The following is a 21161-nucleotide window of genomic DNA, read 5'->3' as shown; positions in this document are numbered from 1 at the left end:
CTAACCATTTACCACAGCCCTGGTGTACCCTACTCCCGTTACTTCGAACTACTTGCTATTCCAAAAAACGTGCCTGACCTCTCACCTTGTTTGCTGCTTGTGCCACCCTCTCCCTCTGGAACATTCTTCCCCCAACTCTGCCAGAGGGAATCCTTCCATCCTGTAAGGCTTATTTAAATTCTCTCTTTTTCTTGAGACCTTCTGTGGTAGGCAGAATAATGTCTCCTCACCACCCCCCAAATATGTCCACATCCTAGTCCCTGGAACCTATAATGATGTTACCTTATACATAAGGGGACTTCAGGTTGCAAATGGAATAAAGGTTGCAAATCAGCTGGCCTTAAAACAGATTATCCTGGATTATCTGGGAGGACACAATGTATTTATGAGGGTCCTTAAAAGTAGAAGGGGGAGGCGGAAGAGGCCAAAGTAATAATGTAACGTACGAAAGTCTCAACCCACTGTTGCTGGCTTTGAAAGTGGAGGAAAGGGTCCATGAGCCAAGGAATGTGGGCAGCTTCTAAAATCTGAAAAAGGCAAGGAAACAGATTTTACCCTGGAGCCTCCAGAAGGGAACGTAGTCTGGCAAACACCTTGATTTTAGCCCAGTGTAGGACTTCTAACATACAGACCTATAAGATAACAACGTGTATTGTTTTAAGACATTAAGTTCGGGATAATTTGTTATAGCAGCCACAGAAAACTAATACACGTTCCCAGAGCACACTTTTTCTCTCTGAGATGCAGTTCCTTAAAGAGAAAATAATTGCTACTGACAACCATAGAGGGCTGTGCAGAACGAATCAAAATAGGTACCAAAGATATTCTTATTATTGCTGAAAATGCCTGCTTTAAACTACTTTCTTTACATCTACCTCATTCATTCTTTCAACATGTACAGACACTGTCGATGTGCCAGCACTAGGAACGAAATTTGAACAATGAGCCAGCTCTAGGAATGCAAGTTTGAACAATGAAAATTCCCTGTCCTCAATAAGGTTACAGGGCATTAGGGAAGACAGAAAAGTTAACAGAAGATAAGGAAGTAATACGATGCTTACATTATCCAGCAAACAGAGGTGGCCAAGGGAGGATATGGGAGGAACACCTAACCAAGTTGTGGGTTCAGGGAAAGACTCTCAGAGGAAATGATGTCCAAGTTGAGACCTCTAAGACAAGCAAGAGTTAAAACAAGTGTGTGTGGGGAGGCGGTCGGGGGCAACATCCAAGCAAAGGAAAAAAGTATATGCAAAATCTTAGAAGTGGAAGTGCCCAGGTACTTCAGAGGAACAGCAAGCAGTGCAGCTGGACCACAGACACAGAGAGAGAGAGTAACGGAGAAAGATAAAGCAATTGAGGTATGCAGAGCCACGTCACCTAGGACCATGTAAGTTATGTTAAAGATTCTACTCTTTATCAAGAGCAACAGGGACCTACTGAAGGGTTAAAACAAAAGACGTAATCCACTGGTTTGGAAAGCAGAAAGTGAATTGAAAGGAGGCAAATTAGAGGAAAAGAAACCACATGAGACAGTTCTGACCTATGTCAAAAATAAAGGCATTCTCTACTCACTCACTTACTCATTCTTCCATTTCAATTAATACTTTTCTAAAGCCTACTACTGGCTTGTGCTAGGCTCTGGGAATAAGAAGGATAATCCCTGCCCTAGTAGAGTTTAGAGTGTTTTACAGGGAGACAGACTTATTAATTAGGAAGAAATGACAAGACATGGTGATTAATGAGATATGGGAAGTGAAGGAAAAGGTGAATCAAAGATGACATCTAATTTCTGCTTTGGGCAACTAAGTAGATGGAGGAGCCATTTGCTGAGATGGGGAACATTAAAGGTAGAATAGGTTCATCTGGGGGTAGATGATGAGTTCCACTTTGGATGTTCATTCACTCAGGGGACATTTACTGTTTGATGAGGATAAGAGTAGCTATCTATGAGACATGGCCAGTAGGACCCTGAATATAGAGGTCAGCAAATGAAGAGAAGGATCTCAACAGGGAATGGCCATGATTCACTCTTCTATCATGGTAATAAGTACAGATGCTTGCACCAAAAGTGAATATCTACTCTTTTCCAATGGTATTTACTTAGTACCTACTATGTGAACACAGTGAACAAGAGAGACTAAGCCTGTCCTCAGACTTTACACCCCCACAACGCCTGCCAGAAATCTGTGATCCCACACAATGCTCAACGTGCCTGCCAAGGTGTTTGCTGCCCGAGGCTGTACCCTCACTTCTCCTCTTGGGCCATTCCATGCTTCTAGGTAAATAGTTATAGTGGGACGTGCTGCTCCAGGAAGGAACTTTCACTGATCACAAGGACAAAAATGAGGACACCTTGATGCGGATTCCTAGATCCTTTCCTTAGTCTTTGTGTCCTTGGGCTAGAGAGTCTGCTTAATGTCAGACATAACATGGCACAATACCAACCTTCCGGGAGGCTTAATTATTTAAAAATGTGTGCAGACTTATATCGCTCACAGGTGAAAGCTGTCTGAAAAGTTTTGTTAGTATTAAAAACCTTTCCCATATCTTGATGCTTACATAAGCATTAAGATGAAGTATCAGAAAGAGCATATTTTGGGAATTTTAAGCAAAATCTTACAGTTATGGAGTGATATTATATAAAAGGACTTAGAAGGCTGCAAAGGAACAAGCCTTCTTTGTCTTAAATCCTCTCCTTGACCTCCAGAAGCCTGGCAATGTGATAAAATCTTATCTGACAAAAAAAAATACTGGGGTATTTTGGGCTCTTCTAATAATCCTAGAAGCACAGACTTGTAAAGGAACAAATGCCACAGAAACTAAGGTTAAAGGCTTTAAGTATAAAAAGGAAAAGAATGTAAAACATGCAGCTACCTAGCCCTTGCAGTTTTGAAGGTGGAAGTCCCATAGGGCCTACCTGTAAGGATAAAAGGTTTTAGATTAAGGAGTTTCAGAGAGAAGGTCACCTCCTTACAGACTGGAAAATGAGACATCTGGGAAAGAGAGACACAAGCTATGCTCTCTTGAGGGGAAGGAGAGCTGCTCCCTGGTTCCTGAGAGGTACTGTGGAAAATATTCTACACAATCATTGCCATGTGGCAGTGGCCTCAGCATGTTCTCAAAGAGCCCATGCTCCAGCAACTTACTAGGAATATATAACCTGAGCTAGGACCCGCTGTCCCAGAAACAATGAGATGGCGCAGCTCCAGCGGCGGTCGTGGCACGCAACTCCTCTGCCTTCGCACATAAAACGTGGAGCAGCAACCCTAGCTGGCACAAGGAGGACAGACAGCAGTTAGGGGTCACAGTACTGCACCCCTGGCTTCGGCAATGGACAAATGGTATGCGTGGTGGGGTCATCTGGTTTGAGCTAAGGGAGTCTGAATAGCAGTGAAGAATAGTGAGAAAATATCTTCACATGGTTTCTTAGCCCAAAGCCCAGGGTTGGATCTCCCAGGTGGGAGGCCCTGCCCACAGATACTCACCTATAGTTTTCCTGACACTTAGGTGTGGCCTAGTGCTTCAAATAGACCAGGGATAGGGTACAGATATTTTCTGAGGCACAAGGGTCTATAGAAGTCTGGTACTTCCCCACCCAGACTGTGAATGGTACAGGATAAGGGCAGAAAATGCCAGAAAAGTATAGCTGCACAAATTGGTTTAGTCACACTCATACAAAACAGTCAAACATTAGATAATGTATATAAAGCATTAGCTTAGAGCTTTGTTCTTAGCAAGTGCTCAGTAATGCCAAATAGTATGATCCACTCACAGAGATATACTCACGTATAGATATGTACACCTATCTCTACCACTCTGGAGAAGTCCCGATAGTCACTCTGCTTTCTGGGCCAAAAGAAGGTCAACGGTCATGGGCCCAGATAGGCAAGGTTCACCCTCATGAATGTCATTTCAGCAGCAAGGTAGACTTTGCAGGGAAAAGCCAAGCCAAGGGACTTCAATTCGAGGATGTTTACTCTTCTGCTATCTGGCCAAAGATGGGCAAGGCAGGAGCCAGGAAGCAGGGGAAGCAGTGTGGGGCACTAGCAGCACAAGGATGGCCAACAGAAGAGGCTAAGGTAGAGCAGTTTTCTGGGGCAAAGACACCACACTGAGCCCACGGGGCTATAGTAGGGACCTTTCAGTACATCCTCCTGCACGGGATTTTGCCGCTCACCCCCAGTGCTTCCTCCATTCTTGTCAGAAGGCCTAGCGCGGACCGAATCCCTCTTTGTTCTCAACCTCACATTCTGGTTTCTCCTCCCTGGCCTTCCTACACCCACGTTTTCTTAGTTGATGCCCACCTCCATCAACCCCCTGAAGCCACCTTTTCGGATCCTCAGCCAGCCCTGTAGCAAGAGGAGCGTGTTTTCGCTGCAGAGCATCCTCAAGGGCTGGTTTGGCTCCTGACACCTACTTTACACGTCTAGTTCTGCTCTGGAATAGTCAACACAAAACAAACGTGTACTCTGATCGTACTTGCTCTCTTCTCTCATTCTGCCTCAAACAGAAACCACAATATTTAATAATCTGGTTTTACTTAAAATTCTGCCTTTCTTTAGACAGCTAGGATATTGTCTTCCTTAAAACCCAGTTATTTTAGCCTGTAGTATCTGCTCACAAATTTACTCACTCACAATAATGTTGCACAACATGGAACATATACTCTTGAAGATGAAACTGCTTGAGAGTGTGAAAATGGAAATGTTCAGGGAAAAATAATATGTAAGTGACAAATATGATAACAATGAAAGCAAGTGGGCCAGAAATCAAAGAAAAACAAAATTTTGAATTGACTCTCTAAATGGGAAACAGTCTGATCTCTGTTATGCGAAAACGTACCTCTCACCATTAGGCCCCACTCTGTTGATTAGTTTTTCCATGGCTTCCTCTGTCTCCTTCAGTTTTTCTTGTAGTTGAACAAGCTCAAAATTGGCTGAAAAATAAGCATCAATCTAAGAACCATCATGTACAACTCCCTAAGCCCTTTTCTGAAACACGGCTGGCTGTGACGCTCTACAATAATCCAGGCTGGTCCTGAGATCCAGCTAATCCAATCAGGACACAAAGGGTACTGAGGTCTAGACACCAAGATCTAAAGGATACACGTTTAGAAAGTGATGAATAAATCACTCTCTCACACACAGAAATATAGCAGGACCAGCCAAAGAAAATACCTAGGAGTGAAAAACACAGCCCTACACAGTCAGCCAAGAAGGAATGAAGATAACTCCTTTCTAATTCAAATGATACTTGAGGATAAAGTACCAAATCTGCTAAAGGACTTCAGAAAAGGTGTTAAGACCCTGAAATGAACAATATTTCACCTGTCCCTAGGATCTGAAAACTTATATGGAAGATAACAGTATAAAAGTTACTCTTCTTCAACAGAAGAAGTCTTGAACTAGGGCTGAGACCTTCCTGCCCAAGGTTTTCTACTTCAGTCATCTGGGGTGAGTGGTATAACCCTATCTCCCAGAAGCAGCTTTCTCAACAAGGGTCAGACAGGACCACAACTACTAAAAGTAATGTTAAGACCCTAAAAGTAGAACATAAAAAATCAATCACTCAATCAGTACACGAAATGAACTTTAAGGTAACAGGAAAATAAAATGTTGCTCATTATGTAGATAATCTAGTTATTCTGTTTCACATCCGAGTATCATTGTACACAGATATATTTAGAGGGTCACTATAAAATGTAATATTTCAAAGGCTTTTTAGTACTTGTACAACAAATTCTTATGCATGCAATTAACATCTGTGCCACACAAATGCTTAGGTTATTTTTATTTTCTGTATGATTCAAAATTGAAGCATAAGAAGTTGATATAATTGCTACTACATTATCTTTGTTTTAAATGCATTATGTGACAGGATACAGAATTTGCTACTCTTTAGTTCACAAGTCTTTAAAAACAATTTCATGATGCATTTTACAATCACTTTTGGTAAGACACTATTTCAATTAAGAATACAAAAATTCAAAAAAAAAAAAAAAAGAATACAGCAGGGATCACAGTCATTTTGCTGATGCCTTTCTTTTAAAAAACTCCGATGAGGCTTCAGTATCCACAGGATAGTTTGGCCTTCAACAACACAGCTTATCCTGCCTACTCTTCATGCCTTCTTTCCCACAGCTGCCCTCTGTCAGACTGCGTCTTACTCAAGCACCCTATCTAATAGGCCCTCCTTCATACACAGCTAGGTGCGATTTCCCAGAAGGCTTTCGCCAAGTCCCTTCCTTCTAGGTGGTAAACTTTTCACAAGTTATTTTTCCCTGACATTCATCCTAGACTATAAATTCTCAGAGGGAAGAGGCATGCCATATATATTTCATTTTTCCAGAGAGCACAGAATATTCTAATTGGTCGGTAAATATTGGATGATCATGTTTCAAGAGTCAGAAGTGTTAAACTCTGTCCCTAGATCTAATAACTGACTTTGACAATGACTTGATCTCACTGCCTCAGTTTTCCTCTATGTGAAGTAAAGAAATTTGCTACCAATATTCTGAAGTCTAGAAATGAGAAGTAACCCATTCCGAGTGTAAAATATTAAGCTGCTAATATATAAAAAAAGTGAACTGGTGGTTGTTTACTTTTTATAACTATCTTTCCCTTAAAAGCCCAACATCAATATGGAAACTTGAGAATTCCCAGAGCTAAGGTAAAAATCGGCATCAGATTAATCTGGGACAACTTTTGAGACATGCTTTTAAGACATATCCACAGATTGTCCCTCTGGCTGTATTACAGCTGTCTGACTCAGTAAAACTTATAAATATACTGAAAGGGGCACTTACTAATTTTCCTGTGGGTGCTTCCAGGTGTGGCAGTAGAGCACTTCCGATCCTCTGCAGTACTTTTCCCCTTTGAGAGCTGAGAATTGAAGGAGGTACAGTACATCAACAGCAGCTCAGAACCTCAAAGTCATGGAACCCCTCATATTAAATGGAAAAAAAAAAAGGTTGGGAGAAAATCAAATCAAATAGCAACATTAGAGAAACATCTCAAAAAAAAAAAAAAAAAAGCCAACAGAAGGTTTCCAAGTAAAAAATTATCAAGGTCAAGGCACAAGAAAAAAATCTCTTCACAAGCCATCTGCCTTGCCCAGGCTCATCCAAGACTCAACCTGGGCTGCCTGCAGAATTCCTAGGCAAGAATGAAGTCACCTCTTACTCTAGCTAGGAGGGCAGCCTCCTGCTTCTACTTACAGTGCCCAGGCCCATGGCTGGCCAAAGCCCGCCTGGAGGTAGAACTTAACTGGGAGTCTACTTTTAAAAGGACCCAAATTGGGCTTCCCTGGTGGCGCAGTGGTTGAGAGTCCGCCTGCCGGTGCAGGCGACACGGGTTCGTACCCCGGTCCGGGAAGATCCCACATGCCGCGGAGGGGCTGGGCCCATGAGCCATGGCCGCTGAGCCTGCGCGTCCGGAGCCTGTGCTCCGCAACGGGAGAGGCCACAACAGTGAGAGGCCCGCATACCGCAAAAAAATAAAATAAAAGGACCCAAATCATATCTCCCCAGAGCTGGGAAATATCAGGCTTAGTTTCAGGACGCGGCAGTTCTGTTTCAGGAGAATTACTACAACTGATGTTAAAAACAGCACCTCATGCTCCTGCGGGTAAAAGGAAGAAAAAGTGGTGTTGGTACCGTCATTATTTGGCCTCACAGTGGCTACCTCGAAATCATTATGCCAGTCCTCATGATAAAGTTCTTCTTAGAACACCTTTATGCCTTTACAGTTTGCAAAGATGCCCAATCAAGAAAAAATTGGGGCAGGGTCGGGGGAGGGTAGGCTTTGAACTTTATTGCTCAGCGGATTAGGAACTAGAAGATTCAGGTTCAAGTGTTGGTTCTGCATTTTTAGTTGTGAATTCTGGGGCAAATTGTTCAGGTTCTGAGTGAAGATTTTCTCATCTGTAAAACTGAGATACGTGACAGCTATCCTAGGTACCTCATAAAGAGGAGGCAAGATTTAAAGAGATGATAGATTTGAAAAAGGGTTATGAACTATAAAGGGTTTTAATGCTGACAATGATTTTTATTATGATGATACTGGATTTTCATTGATGTAATATGATCAGGATGACTCCACTTACCTTAAATAAAATGTATAGTATATATAAAAAAATCCCAAAACCGTAGATTGGAATAATCTGCCCCATCAGGCCTCTTCCACTACCTCCTCCTCCAGTGCCTCCACCTGGTCCTTTAGCCTTTGCAAAGGCCTCCGCAAGGTGAGACCTCTGAAAGCGAGCCCCAGAGGTCTGGCCATCTGAGGGGGCCTGGTGATGATGCATCATAGGTGGAAATCGACCCAACTTCCCTGAGAAAATAAATCAATCAGTCTTTATTACTTCTACTATTTTAAATATGGCTATTAGGAAAACACCTCACGCACTGAGATACACAACAGAAGTCAACTCAAACAAGTTTAAGAAAAAACAGCAACTTGATTATAAGGATATAGAGGCATCACAAGAGTATCACACGTATAATAAATATGATGTGGCAATCTCTAGCTGTTCACCAAACCCATTTTCTCTTCCTTTTGGGTCCACAGGTGGATAACATTTTTCAGCTTCCCATACACTTAAATGTGGCCGTGTGACTGAGTTCCAGACAAAGCAATGTGAATGACAGGTGCTAGTTCAAGGCCTGGCCTATACAACGTCCCATGTATTGAACTCCATGTTCATTTCCTTTCTGCAGGCTGGATGCTAACACCTACAGAGACATTGGAAGTCATGTGTTGAAAATGGCAGAGCTTCCATCAACCCGAGTTCCTGAGTAACTGTGTGGCACAGAGCCGTCCACTGCCACCACCTCACCAACTTAGAACCATCTGGACCTGTTTATGTGAGTGAGAAATAAACTTCTGTTGTGCTAGGGCCATTATACACTTTGGAGTTTATCTGTTAGAGTAGTTAGCCATCCCTAACTAATACACATAAGGAAATGCAATCTGATCTCAGAAGAGAACACAATCAGAAACTGGAAAGCCATCAGGATACCAGACAGCTACTCTCACATTCTACTTCAATCGTTCTCCCTCTCTGTGGGGCCAGAGGGCTTTTTTCTCTGTTCCTCTGTGCATATCTTCCTCATTCTCATTTCTCCGCCAGCATTTCTCTAGCTTCTCTGTGAACATAAAGGAAGATGTTCACTCCCAAAACACCTCAATCTGCATGTCCTTCAAGCGGCCAGCAGAGACTGGTCATAATTCCAAATTCCCTGCATACCTTCTCAGCTTGGGTAGGTATGCAGCACTTTCTAATCAGCTGTAGCTGAGCAGACAGGATTCATGTAGTACAAACGGTCACAGGGGCTCAGTCCTGTGAGTGGAAGTGCAGGGCTTAGAGAAAGGAGCGTGCATCAGTTTTCTCACATTTTTTTCTTCCATCAGGGGCAGCCAAACATTAACAGCGTCAAGCCTCCTCCAAGTCACAGGTGACAAAGAAAGGAAAGACTTCTCTTCAAAAGGCCACGTAAACAGGCTTGTGTGGATAATCCATTGACAGAAAACACTAAGGAGCAGAAAGACTTCCCGACTCAGGCTCTAAAAATACAAACTACACAGTAAAAACTGTTGGATTTGACTTCAATAAAATTATGGATTTCTGTTCAATAAAGAATACCATAACAGGGTTAAGATAGATGACAGGCAAGGAAAAGCTTCTGCAACGTCTAAAATTGACAACGGATTAAATCTCTAGCATAGACAAGGAATTCCTACAATTTGATATGAACATCAGAGGAAACCCAACAGAAAAATGGCCAAAAGATATGAGTAGGAAACTCACAGAAAGAGAAGTTCAAATGGTTAACAAGTACATAAAGAGATGATCAAAATAAAACCAACAAGAAAAATGCTAATTAAAACAATGAGCTAGCACTTATACCTATAAGAAGGGCAAAAATTAGAATGGTGGGTAATAGTAGGTACTGTCAAAGATGTGGGGAGGCAAGAACTCTCGTGTATTATGGGTAACAGTGTAAACGGATACAGCCATTCTGCTAAGTGATCTGGCTGCACTGAGTGACATTAAAGCTACGCCCTATTATCCAGTGATCCTATACTGGTGGATAAATTCCAGAGAAATTCTCAAATAAGGCTGTCTGTATCCGAATTCAAACTATAGACTCTATAGACCTGTGTGAGAATGTTCACTGTGACGATGTTGTAGCAGGGAGCCTGAAGTAACTTGGATCTCTGTAACTGTTAGAATGCAGAATCAAAATGGAGTAGATACAAACATGAAATTCCACGCAGCTTTTAGAAAACACTTTAGATACACCTACAGCAATATGAACATATCTTAAAAAGCACAGCATTGAGAAAAATAAGCAAATACCACATGTAAGCTAAAGACACACTATAATTATACTACCTATCTTTCAAGCAAATATGTAGGTATAAGGACATAAAACAAACACATTAGAGTGGGTGCACATGAACGGAGAAAGGAATGGGCATGTGGAGTGAAGGTAAAGGGTTAAAAAGAAAGTAACGAAATAAGAAAGCAACCTTGCACTGGTGATGTTAATCGGGGGCTATGAACTGAGGACTATCTTCAAGTCAACTCTCTGCTCCTGAGGTGAGAGAGATGGTGGGTGGGCAGGCAAGGAGTGAGACAGGCAGCCACTGGGCCTGGGGGCTGCCCTCTGCCTGTATCCTCTCTCAGCCGGGCTCCACCCCAACAATCCTTTTTTCCCTCTTGATACTGACTTTGGGTGACATGGAAGTTAGAAGAAATGCTTCTTTTTAAGAGGAGGCCAGCAACAGAAGCACAACTTCAGACGGTAGAAGCAAGCTAGCAGGTCACTACTCCTTATTCCGGGTACTGGTGACTATTTTGCTACTAAACTGTCAAGGATCTTAATATCTTAAATGGCCCTAGCTTTAAGGCTATAATGCACTTTGAACAAATGCCTAGCCAGCATGTAAGAAGCTAACCTTTCCCTTGAGAGAATCTGATATATCGGGTGGTTGCTGCTCAATAAACTAGATTTAATATCTGTAGTAATACGTTGTTGAACTTCATTTAACTGTACTGAGAAGACTGTTCTCAAAACTTGGCATAAAATAAAATATAAAAAATTAAAACCAAATAACGGCACAAGAGGCATTATTTTGCATTTCTAAAACTGAAAAATGATGATGCTAAACATCACACATCTGCCCCCAAAACTTTTATAGATCTGTCAGCCAAGAAGATTTATTGGACCACTATTATGTTCAGGACTCTGTGCTGTAGGTAGGAAGAGAACCATAAATGAAACGGAAACAATGGTTCCCACATGAAACAATGCTTTTAAAAGTAGCATATCCAAAACAAACAGCAAAAAAGGAACAGGGTACTACGGATCTTATTACTAGACAAACTAAATGTCTAAGTATTCAAAGAATGCAAAAAAAAAAGGGAGAGGAATCAGATGGGATCAATCATTGAAGGGAGTGAGATTCAGAATAGAAGAGAAGCAAAGGCACACTAGGAGAAAAGAGGACTGTGTGCAATGAGAAAAAAGATGAGAACAAAGAAATAAGAACAAAGAATAAATAAGGTTAACTACCAAATCCAATAAGGGAAGTAACAAGAGATAAGGAGAGGAAATTAGCGGTGGGTTAAATGTTAACTTGTGTCATATAAATTTAATACTGTGGATCTAGGATCAGGGAAATGATTTAATCAGAAGGGTGTCTGAGGAGGATTATTCCAGCAGTTGAGTAAGGACCTAAAAGAGAGAAACTAGGGTCTGGGAAATCAGCCAGAAGACAGCTATAGCTATAGAAAGGAAAGGATGGGTCCAAGGGCTTTTACCATGTAATGATCAGCAACATTTAATAATGAAGGGGAGTGGGGGGTTGGAAAACTCGAAGGTTGGTTTAAGATACTAAGAGAAGACAATGAGGAAAACTGGGAGGGCTTATGGTTAGGGGAAGACTGAACACCTATTTTTCACATGTTAAATTCTAGGCGTTGTTGGCATATTCAGAGGAAACTTTTATTAGACTGTAGTTAGGCTTGAGAAGAAACTCTGAGCTACCTAAATGACAAAGCTAATTAAAATTGCATGAACAGTTCCCGTACCAAAAAAAATGGAGGGGTATGTGTACTTATGTGCAAAAATAGGAAGAAAAGAAAACTGTGCTGGTCAAAGAAGACCAGAAGCAAACCAGTATCATAAAAGTCAAAGGAGGATAGACTTTAAAGCAACTGAGAAATCTAGAACTGATAAAAGACTAATGGCTATCCCTGTTTTTAGACACAATGTATTCTTAGGAAAAGATGGCCATCACATGTAATCTTGACTGTCCACCTATTTGGACAATAACAGAAACCAATATACTACAAAGCATCATAGAATCTTCAGAGTCAGAAGGAGCCTTAAAAGTCATCCAGCCTCTCAACAAATGCTATGGGGACAAGACATTCACATGCAAAAGAATGAAGTTAGACCCCTACCTCACACCATATTAAATTTCTAAAAACTAACTGAAAATAGATTGGAGACCTAAATATAAGAACCAAAACCATAAAAGTCTTAGAAAAATAATAAACATAAATCCTACAAAAAAAACCCAAAAACATAAATCCTTGTGACCTTAGATTAGGCACTGTTTTCTTAGATATGACACCAAAAGCACAAGCAACCAAAGGAAAAATAAGTGGACTTCATCAAATTTTAAAACTTTTGTGCTGCAAAGACAGCATCAAGAAAGTGAAGACAACCCACTGAATGAAAGAAAATATCATATATCTGATAAAGGTTGAGTATCCAAAATATATAAAGAATCTTACCACTCAACAAAAAGACAATCCAATTAAAAATGAACAAAATATCTTAATAGACATTTTTCCAAAGAAGATATATAACGGCCAACATGCACATGAAAAGATGTTCAACATCACTAGCAATCAAAGAAATGTAAATTAAACCCACAATGAGATAGAACTTTACACCCATAGGATGCTATAATCAAAAAGACATAATTGATGGGCCATCCCTGGTGGCGCAGTGGTTAAGAATCTGCCTGCCAATGCAGGGGACACGAGTTCAAGCCCTTGCCCGGGAAGATCCCACATGCCGCAGAGCAACTACGACCATGAGCCACAACTACTGAGCCCGCATGCCACAACTACTGAAGCCCAAGTACCTAGAGACCATGCTCCGCAACAAGAGAAGTCACCAAAAAGAGAAGCCCGCGCACTGCAACAAAGAGTAGCCCCCGCTTGCCACAACTAGAGAAAGCCCGTGTGCAGCAATGAAGACCCAACACAGCCAAAAAATAAATTAATAAAAAAAAAGACATAATCTAAAGTGTTGGTGAGGATGTGGAGAAAATGGAACTACTGTACTCTGCTGGGTGGGAATGTAAAATAGTGCAGTTGCTTTGAAAAACAGTCTGGCAGTTCCTCAAAAAGGTAAACGAAGTTTCCATATGACCCAGCAATTCTGCCCTTAGGTATATACCCAAGAAGAATATGTTCACACAAAAACTATGTACAAAAAAGATCTTGCTGTGATTTATGTCAAAGAGTGTTCTTCCTATGTTTTCCTGTAAGAGTTTTATAGTGTTCGGTCTTACATTTAGGTCTTTTTTTTTTTTTTTGCCGTACAAGGGCCTCTCACTGTTGTGGCCTCTCCTGTTGCGGAGCACAGGCTCCGGACGCGCAGGCTCAGCGGCCATGGCTCACGGGCCCAGCCGCTCCACGGCATGTGGGATCTTCCCGGACCGGGGCACGAACCCGTGTGCCCTGCATCGGCAGGCGGACTCTCAACCACTGCGCCACCAGGGAAGCCCCCTACGTTTAGGTCTTTAATCCATTTTAAGTTTTTGTGTATGGTGTTATATATATACACGCACGTATGTGGAATCTAGAAAAATGGTACAGATGACCTATTTACAGGGCAGGAATAGAGATGCAGATATAGGGAACAGACGTGTGGACATGGTGGGGGTTGGGGAGGGAGGGTGGGATGAACTGGGAGACTGGGATTGACGTCTGTGCATTGCCATGTGTAAAACAGATAGCTAGTGGGAACCTGCGGTATAGCGCAGGGAGCTCAGCTCGGTGCTCTGTGGTGATCTAGATGGATGCGATGGGGGGTGGGGTGGGAGAGAGGTCCAAGAGGGAGGGGATATATGTATACATACAGCTGATCCACTTTGTTATACAGCAGAAAGCAACACAACATTGTAAAGCAACTATACCCCAATTAAAAAAAAAAAAACTTGTACAAATGTTTAAAGCAGCATTATTCCTAATGGCCAGATGTTCATCAGCTGACAAATAAAAATGTGCTGTATCCATACAATGGAACAGTGTTTGGCCATAAAAGAGGAAGGAAGTGCAGACACATGCTACAGTATGGATGAACTTCGAAATCATAATCCTAAGTGAAGAAAAGCCAGTCATGCAAGACTACATATTATATGATTCCATTAATATGAAGTGTTCAGAATAGGCAAGTCCATAGAGACAGAGAGTAGCTTTGTGGTTGCTTGCTGGGGGGAGGGAGGGAGGGTGGAGAGGGGGCAGAGGAAAGTGACTGCTAATGGGTATGGTTTTTTTTTTCTTGAGGGGTGACGATTCTGATGATGGTTGTACAACTTCGTGACTATATTAAAAGCCACTGACTGTGCACTTTAAACAGGTAAATTGCACGATATGTTATTTATCTCTCAATAAATTGGAAATTTTTTAGAAGAGTCATCTAGTGGTGGTCTTGACTCTGCTGAATACCATCAAACAGGAAACTCAGTATTTCTCCCCACAGGAAGCCCATGCCACGTCTGTACAGCTCTGATTGTTAGAACTGTCTTCTTTATATTGAGTTAAGGGGTGAGCAATGGGAGTAAGAAAGGAAGTGTGATATAGGGTTTCAAAAAGCAATACTAAATGAATGGTGATGTGGCAAGAAGTAGAGAAACATTAAAATTGATTTTAAAAGAGATTATTGATAAAGAGATTGTACACTAGAATCAAAGAAGCACTGAAATAGTAGAGAATACTATTTTCAAAGGTAGGAGGGGGAACTGAGAGCAATGGAAGAGACAGGCTAGATGGTAAAAATAAGTTTTATATCCTAGGAGAAATCTGTGCATTTTATATTCAATGTAATAGTTCACATATTTACTACTGAACACTTAACAACATGCCAGGTACTGTGTCAGACACTGAAATTAAAATAATAGAACAATTCCTGTATTTAAAGAGTTTATGAATAAGAAGTATAGTTACAACATGGTAACTGTACTGTAACCATCAAATCCAATGGCTTTTACTCAGCTCTCACTCTTAAGACTCCTCTACTACACAAGAAAGTGATTACCACAAGCCATTCAATAAATATTGGATGAATCTGAACAAATTCTTGTCAAACTTTCCTGCCTTAATATCTGTGGCATATCACTCTCCTGATTTCTTCTTTCCCCACTGACTAGTCCTTCAACCTATTTCTTCCTGTCGCTTTTACTGGTTCTTCTTTAATCCTCTCTCCCCAACGTTTTGTTTCAACCTTTGTTCTTTCCTTATTCTTCTTCCTTTGGTAAACTCATTCATTCTCAAGGCATACACTGTAATGTCCAAAATGTATAGCTCTAGTTCTGACCTGTCCTCTAAGCTCTTATCTCTAAATCCCATTAATATATATGTCCTTTTGTGTGTCTATCAACTCAAACCTAAAAGTGAAGCTAATTTTCACCTTCCAAAACCTGCTCTCCTCCTGTATTTCTTCTTTGTAGAGTCACTCTCTCAGACCTTTAGGCTTCAGACCTATAACCTCTGCCACCTGTGACCAAGGGTACACTTGAGATGGCAGGCTAGGGTCAGACTGCTGAATTTGGAACAGATTTTTCTCTTCATAAAGTTAACTGTTCTCAATAGGGAGCAACCTCACCTCTTGGATCTTGGTATCACCATGTTTCTTAGAACTGAACAGCCCAGAATGCCTAAAAGGTCAACGGCTAGCGAACACCTGGAGATGTCTAGCTGAAATGATTTTTTAAGAAAAAAATTTTAAAGAAAATACTCCAAGGGTACAAAAAACTACAGATGATAATACATGAGCACCTGTATACCTACCTACCACACAGATATAACTGGAGCCCCTTATGTCTCTTCCTCCCACCCTCACTGAAATAGCCACAACTCCGAATTTGGTTATTATTAGAATACGTGCTTTTAGACTTTACTATGTAAGTATACATCCATGAACAATATACAATATTGACTGAGTATTTTAAAACTTTATATTATGAATGGATGGTGGTGATGGTTGTATACCAGTGTGAATGTACTTAGTGCCTCTGAACTGTAGATCTAATAGTTGAAATGATAAATATTATGTATATTTTAACCACAATTGAAAAAACCTTTATATTACAGTATCACACTGTACTGATGCTTCTGCAACTTCCTTTTTGCCTTTTTCTGGCAAAATGTATACAGTTAATACATGCAACTCCAGTTCATTCACTCAAACTGCTATATAACATCTCCTTGTATACCTATATCACAAATTTTCACTATTACAAATGTTCTACTTTATAGCTACATTACAAAAAGGATTCCTGGGGTTTTAATTGAAGTATAGTTGGTTTACAATGTCATGTTAGTTTCAGATGTACAGCACAGTGACTCAGTTTTTTTTTTTTTTTTTGGCTGCGTTGGGTCTTTGTTGCTGCACGCAGCAGCTACTCTTTGTTGTGGTGCGCAGGCTTCTCACTGTGGTGGCTTCTCTTGTTGCAGAGCAGGGGCTCTAGGCACACGGGCTTCAGTAGTTGTGGCTCGTGAGCTCAGCAGTTGTGGCTCATGGGCTCTAGAGCGCAGGCTCAGTAGTTGTAGCACACAGGCTTAGTTGCTCTGCGGCATGTGGGATCTTCCTGGACCAGGGCTCAAACCCGTGTCCCCTGCACTGGTAGGCGGATTCTTAACCACTGCACCACCAGGCGAAGTCCCAAGTGATTCAGTTTTATATGTATACATACATACACACACTTTTTCAGATTCTTTGCCCTTAGAGGTTATTACAAAATATTGAGTATAGGTCTCTGTGCTACACAGTAGGTCCTTGTTGGTTAATCTGTTTTCTATATAGTAGTGTGTATATGTTAATCCCATACATATGGTAATATATACACAATGAAATATTACTCAGCCATAAAAAAGAATAAAATAACGCCATCTGCAGCAACATGGACAGCCCTAGAGATTATCATACTAAGTGAAGTAAGCTAGACAGAGAAAGACAAATATCATAGGATATCACTTATATGTAGAATTTTAAAAAAACATACAAATGAACTTATTTACAAAACAGAAACTCACAGACATAGAAAAATTTATGGTTACCAAAGGGGAAAGCGGGGAGGGGTGGGATAAATTAGGAGGTTAGGATTTGTGATTTTGTTTTTTAATTGCTTTAAGACAAACAACTAAAGAGATCAGAACATTAAACATATTAGAACATTAAAACTGCAGACCTTCCAAAATAGAAAACAGCTGTGTTCCCTATCTCTATATGTACTTAAGTATTCTATTAAATGGACTTGACTAAATCCCAATTGTTTATTGAAAGCTTTCCCCATATTTAGGTTTACTTAATTATTAAAAGTTCACTTAGCAAATCATTTAAGCTTGACTAAAAGCTTAATGGATTTTACAGAGTGCAGTTCTACTTTCCCTTGTTAATAACCATCCCTATTGCTAAAAACAAAAACAGAAACTCTAGCACTGTTAACAAAAGAGCTTTCTGAGAGCAACATTAAACCATTTGCAGCATTTCATTCTTAGGGCAAATAAATCAATAAAGAACAAGATTACCACAGAACAAGAAAGGTCTTAACGTAGCCAGTCCTTTAAGATACGAAAGCGTCTCCCTAAATACTGAGGACGTTCTTGAGGTCATATTTGATTCAGTATTACTTAAAGTGGAGTCTCCAACAACAGCTGACTGTCTCCTCCTCACCAGCTCGTCTCCCCCAAGGGCCCATCTTACCGCATTCCCCTCCCACCTAACTCTACTTTGCTGACCACTGCTTTAATGTTTTCTGCTTGTCTAATCAGATTTTTTCCTTCATCTTTTACCAACCTCCCCACTCCCAACTCACCCTACATATTATTATTATTTTTTTTTTTGCGGTACACGGGCCTCTCACTGCTGTGGCCTCTCCCGTTGCGGAGCACAGGCTCCGGACGCGCAGGCTCAGCGGCCATAGCTCACGGGCCCAGCCGCTCCGCGGCATGTGGGATCTTCCCGGACCGGGGCACGAACCCGTGTCCCCTGCATCGGCAGGCGGACTCTCAACCACTGCGCCACCAGGGAAGCCCCCTACATATTATTAAAAGAGATATTTGTGTGTCTAAGTTGCTTAGCACGGGGCCTAGTCCATATATTCAACACATGTTAACTATTACTGTTTGTTACCAGAGTAATCTTCCTAAAGCATAATTCTAACTGGTCTTGCCATTCCTTTGATCAAAAGCTTTCAACGGTTCCCATAATGACAAGAGACTGCATCACACAGGAGAGAGCAGAGGGAAGTATCAATAAAGTGAGTACCACCTTTCCAGTCAGAGTTATTAAGATCCTCGCTGTGTGTCCAACTATTTAAGTGGAGGTTAAATTAACCTTACTAGAGCTCATTTTCATCATCTATAAAATGACTATCATGAGATCTACTTCTCAGGGTTGTTACAAGGGTTACAGATTAAATAACATATACAAAGCTCCCAGCACACACAGTAGGTATTTAGCAAATTCTGATTTTTCCCTCCCTACAAAGTGAACTCCTAAACAACTGAATTCCACAATCTAGCCCAAAAGTACCTCTTCATGCTTCTTTCTCATTACATACTCCTGATTCAGCCAAACTAGACTTCTCACCATGCTTTGAGCCTGCCTTGTGATTTCTTACCTCTCAGCCTTTGCTTACTCCAATGGTTTTGCTTTTCCCTCCAACTCCACATATCTAAATCCAGTCTGTCCTGAGCCCAGGCCAAATACTGCCCTTGTCCCTGAAGCATTTTCTCTTATCATCCCCATTGCTTAGAATACACTGTCTGAACCTCTTTAATTGCACTTATCGCACCTGGCCTTATTCAAGAGTTCTATTTATGTGTCTTACATCCTCTATTTGAATGGATTGGAACAGAAATGGGTAACATCTTCCACTAAGTACCATTTCTACCCAATTTTAGCTAGTGCTGATTAAAACCTACAAAGCATACCTGAGAATAAGAAAAGCAGCCTCTGATACCCAGGAGCTGGTCTGGTATTGCTATGAGCTAGCCTGGCACTCACAGTTAGGTCTTGGTGTTCTCTTCTTACACATAAGCAATTTCAGACATGAACATCAGGCAAGACCATTCTGTGACCATGATGGATCAAGACAAAAGAAATAAGAACATTGTGTAATCTGTCTGAGCACACACAAAACATGAACACTGCCCAAACCAAAAAAATATCAAATAGCCCCTATTCCTGGATGATGAGTGACTGCTGCTTCTTTGCCAATTATAGCTATAGCTTTTCTTTAGACTGCTCTCTCTTGACATAAACTCTACTAAGATACCCAGTCATAGAATGTGCCCCACTTTCTGACAGCACCCGATCCACAGCAAAGCCCGACATCCTTAAACCTTCCTCAAAATCACCTAACATGGGGCTTCCCTGGTGGCGCAGTGGTTGAGGGTCTGCCTGCCGATGCAGGGGACACGGGTTCGTGCCCTGGACTGGGAGGATCCCACGTGCCGCAGAGCGGCTGGGCCCGTGGGCCGTGGCCGCTGGGCCTGCGCGTCCGGAGCCTGTGCTCCGCAACGGGAGAGGCCACAGCAGTGAGAGGCCCGCGTACCGCAAAAAAAACCAAACACACCTAACACAAGCCTAAATCCTATAGTAAGACTTTTCTAACACTCTTACTGAGATGCTGCGTGCTTCCTCGTGGTGTGCATCCTCCTTTGCTGCAACAAGCAATAAACCCAATTTATTCAACTGTAGGTGCATTCCTGGTGCTCTGTGGCTGAAGGACAAACTATGAACTTCTTTAATAGAAGTCTAGTATTTTCTTTATGCTTACAGAGCATGCTCTGGGTCTTGCATGCTATACACTTTGTTGAACTGATCTGAATGACTTACACTAGGCCTGTTGGCCTTGCTGTAATCTGAAGACCCAGCCCAGTCACTCTCAGAGCTAAAAATAGTTTTTTACTTCATTATCCTGAGTGTTTTCAATTTCACAGTTTTGAGAACAGAAAATGGCAGTCAGACTGATCGAGGTGCCCCACACCCACCCACCTCTGAGTTTCTGAAATTGAAAATGTGTCTAATTTACATTCATTCACAGACTCTCAAATTGTCTCTGCTCCTCTTTGCACACTTTCAGAGTAGATGTCTGATGTTTCATTAAGAGAAAAGGTAAAGGACCCAAATAATCCATTTGTCTCAGGCACCTACATACCAACACATAAAGAGCTAATTTAAGATAACAAAGAATTACGTATATGTGCGTGTTACCTATGCACGTATAAATACGTATACACACATATACACATATGCGTGTGTATGTATTTTCACATCTTGGAGAGCTTCAGACTCAGTGAGCAGGACTCACTTGAGGAGAATATGGTGACAAAAAGAGTCTGAACTATTCCAGAGGAACAGGGTTACTGGGGAGGGGCTGGTAAGGAATCCTGTTTATAGGCATTCAAAGTGAGACGCTCAATGGAAAACACAGGTGGGCAGGGTCAGCAGGAGAGATGCCAAACGTTAACATTACGGTAGGAGTCCCCCAGGCCCCAGCCAACGGAGATGGAAGGTAGGACTCTCTTGAAGCCAATTCTAGCATAGAAGCAGCACACTGTCACCTTGGAGGGCTTCAACTACTCTGGAACCTGTTCAAAGTCCCAGTCAGCTAACCAGGAACAACTGACAAGTTCCTGACCTAGTATGCTGACATCTTCACGTTCCACAGGTACATAAGGTGAGTCAGGGAATGGTTACTCTGGCCAAAGAAGAAACCTGTTGGTGAAATCAAACGAGAACCATAGGAGAAAGAGATCATGCCATCTTAGAATTTGTGGCAAAAATGTAGGGGGTGTGTGGCACAGGCTCTAGGAAGGCAGAATTAAGAAGTCCTGAGAACAGAGAC

At 41.5% G+C, this 21161-nt stretch overlaps 1 protein-coding gene across 15 annotated transcripts in view; it reads right to left on the bottom strand.

Annotated features, from left to right (window-relative positions):
• The window catches only part of RIC3 (RIC3 acetylcholine receptor chaperone), an 82784-nt gene that overhangs the window by 19551 nt on the left and 42072 nt on the right, over positions 1-21161 (bottom strand). For 13 of the 15 annotated variants that reach the window (XR_013829339.1, XR_013829340.1, XR_013829341.1 and 10 more), the window contains exons 2-4: positions 8104-8330; positions 6806-6881; positions 4843-4936 (exon numbers count right to left, since the gene is read on the bottom strand). Coding sequence is in view for 6 of the 15 variants with exons in the window: in XM_079928733.1 (XP_079784859.1) it covers positions 4843-4936; positions 6806-6881; positions 8104-8330 (397 nt within the window). In the remaining 9 variants the exon portion in view is untranslated. Of the gene's footprint in view, positions 1-446; positions 528-586; positions 3267-4842; positions 4937-6805; positions 6882-8103; positions 8331-21161 lie in introns of those variants that run through there. The other 2 variants (XR_013829347.1, XM_079928730.1) reach the window with 2 other exon arrangements.

Source organism: Stenella coeruleoalba (assembly GCF_951394435.1).
Source record: "Stenella coeruleoalba genome assembly, chromosome: 8".
NCBI lineage: Eukaryota > Metazoa > Chordata > Mammalia > Artiodactyla > Delphinidae > Stenella > Stenella coeruleoalba.
This window is presented reverse-complemented; position numbering and strand designations above follow the sequence as displayed.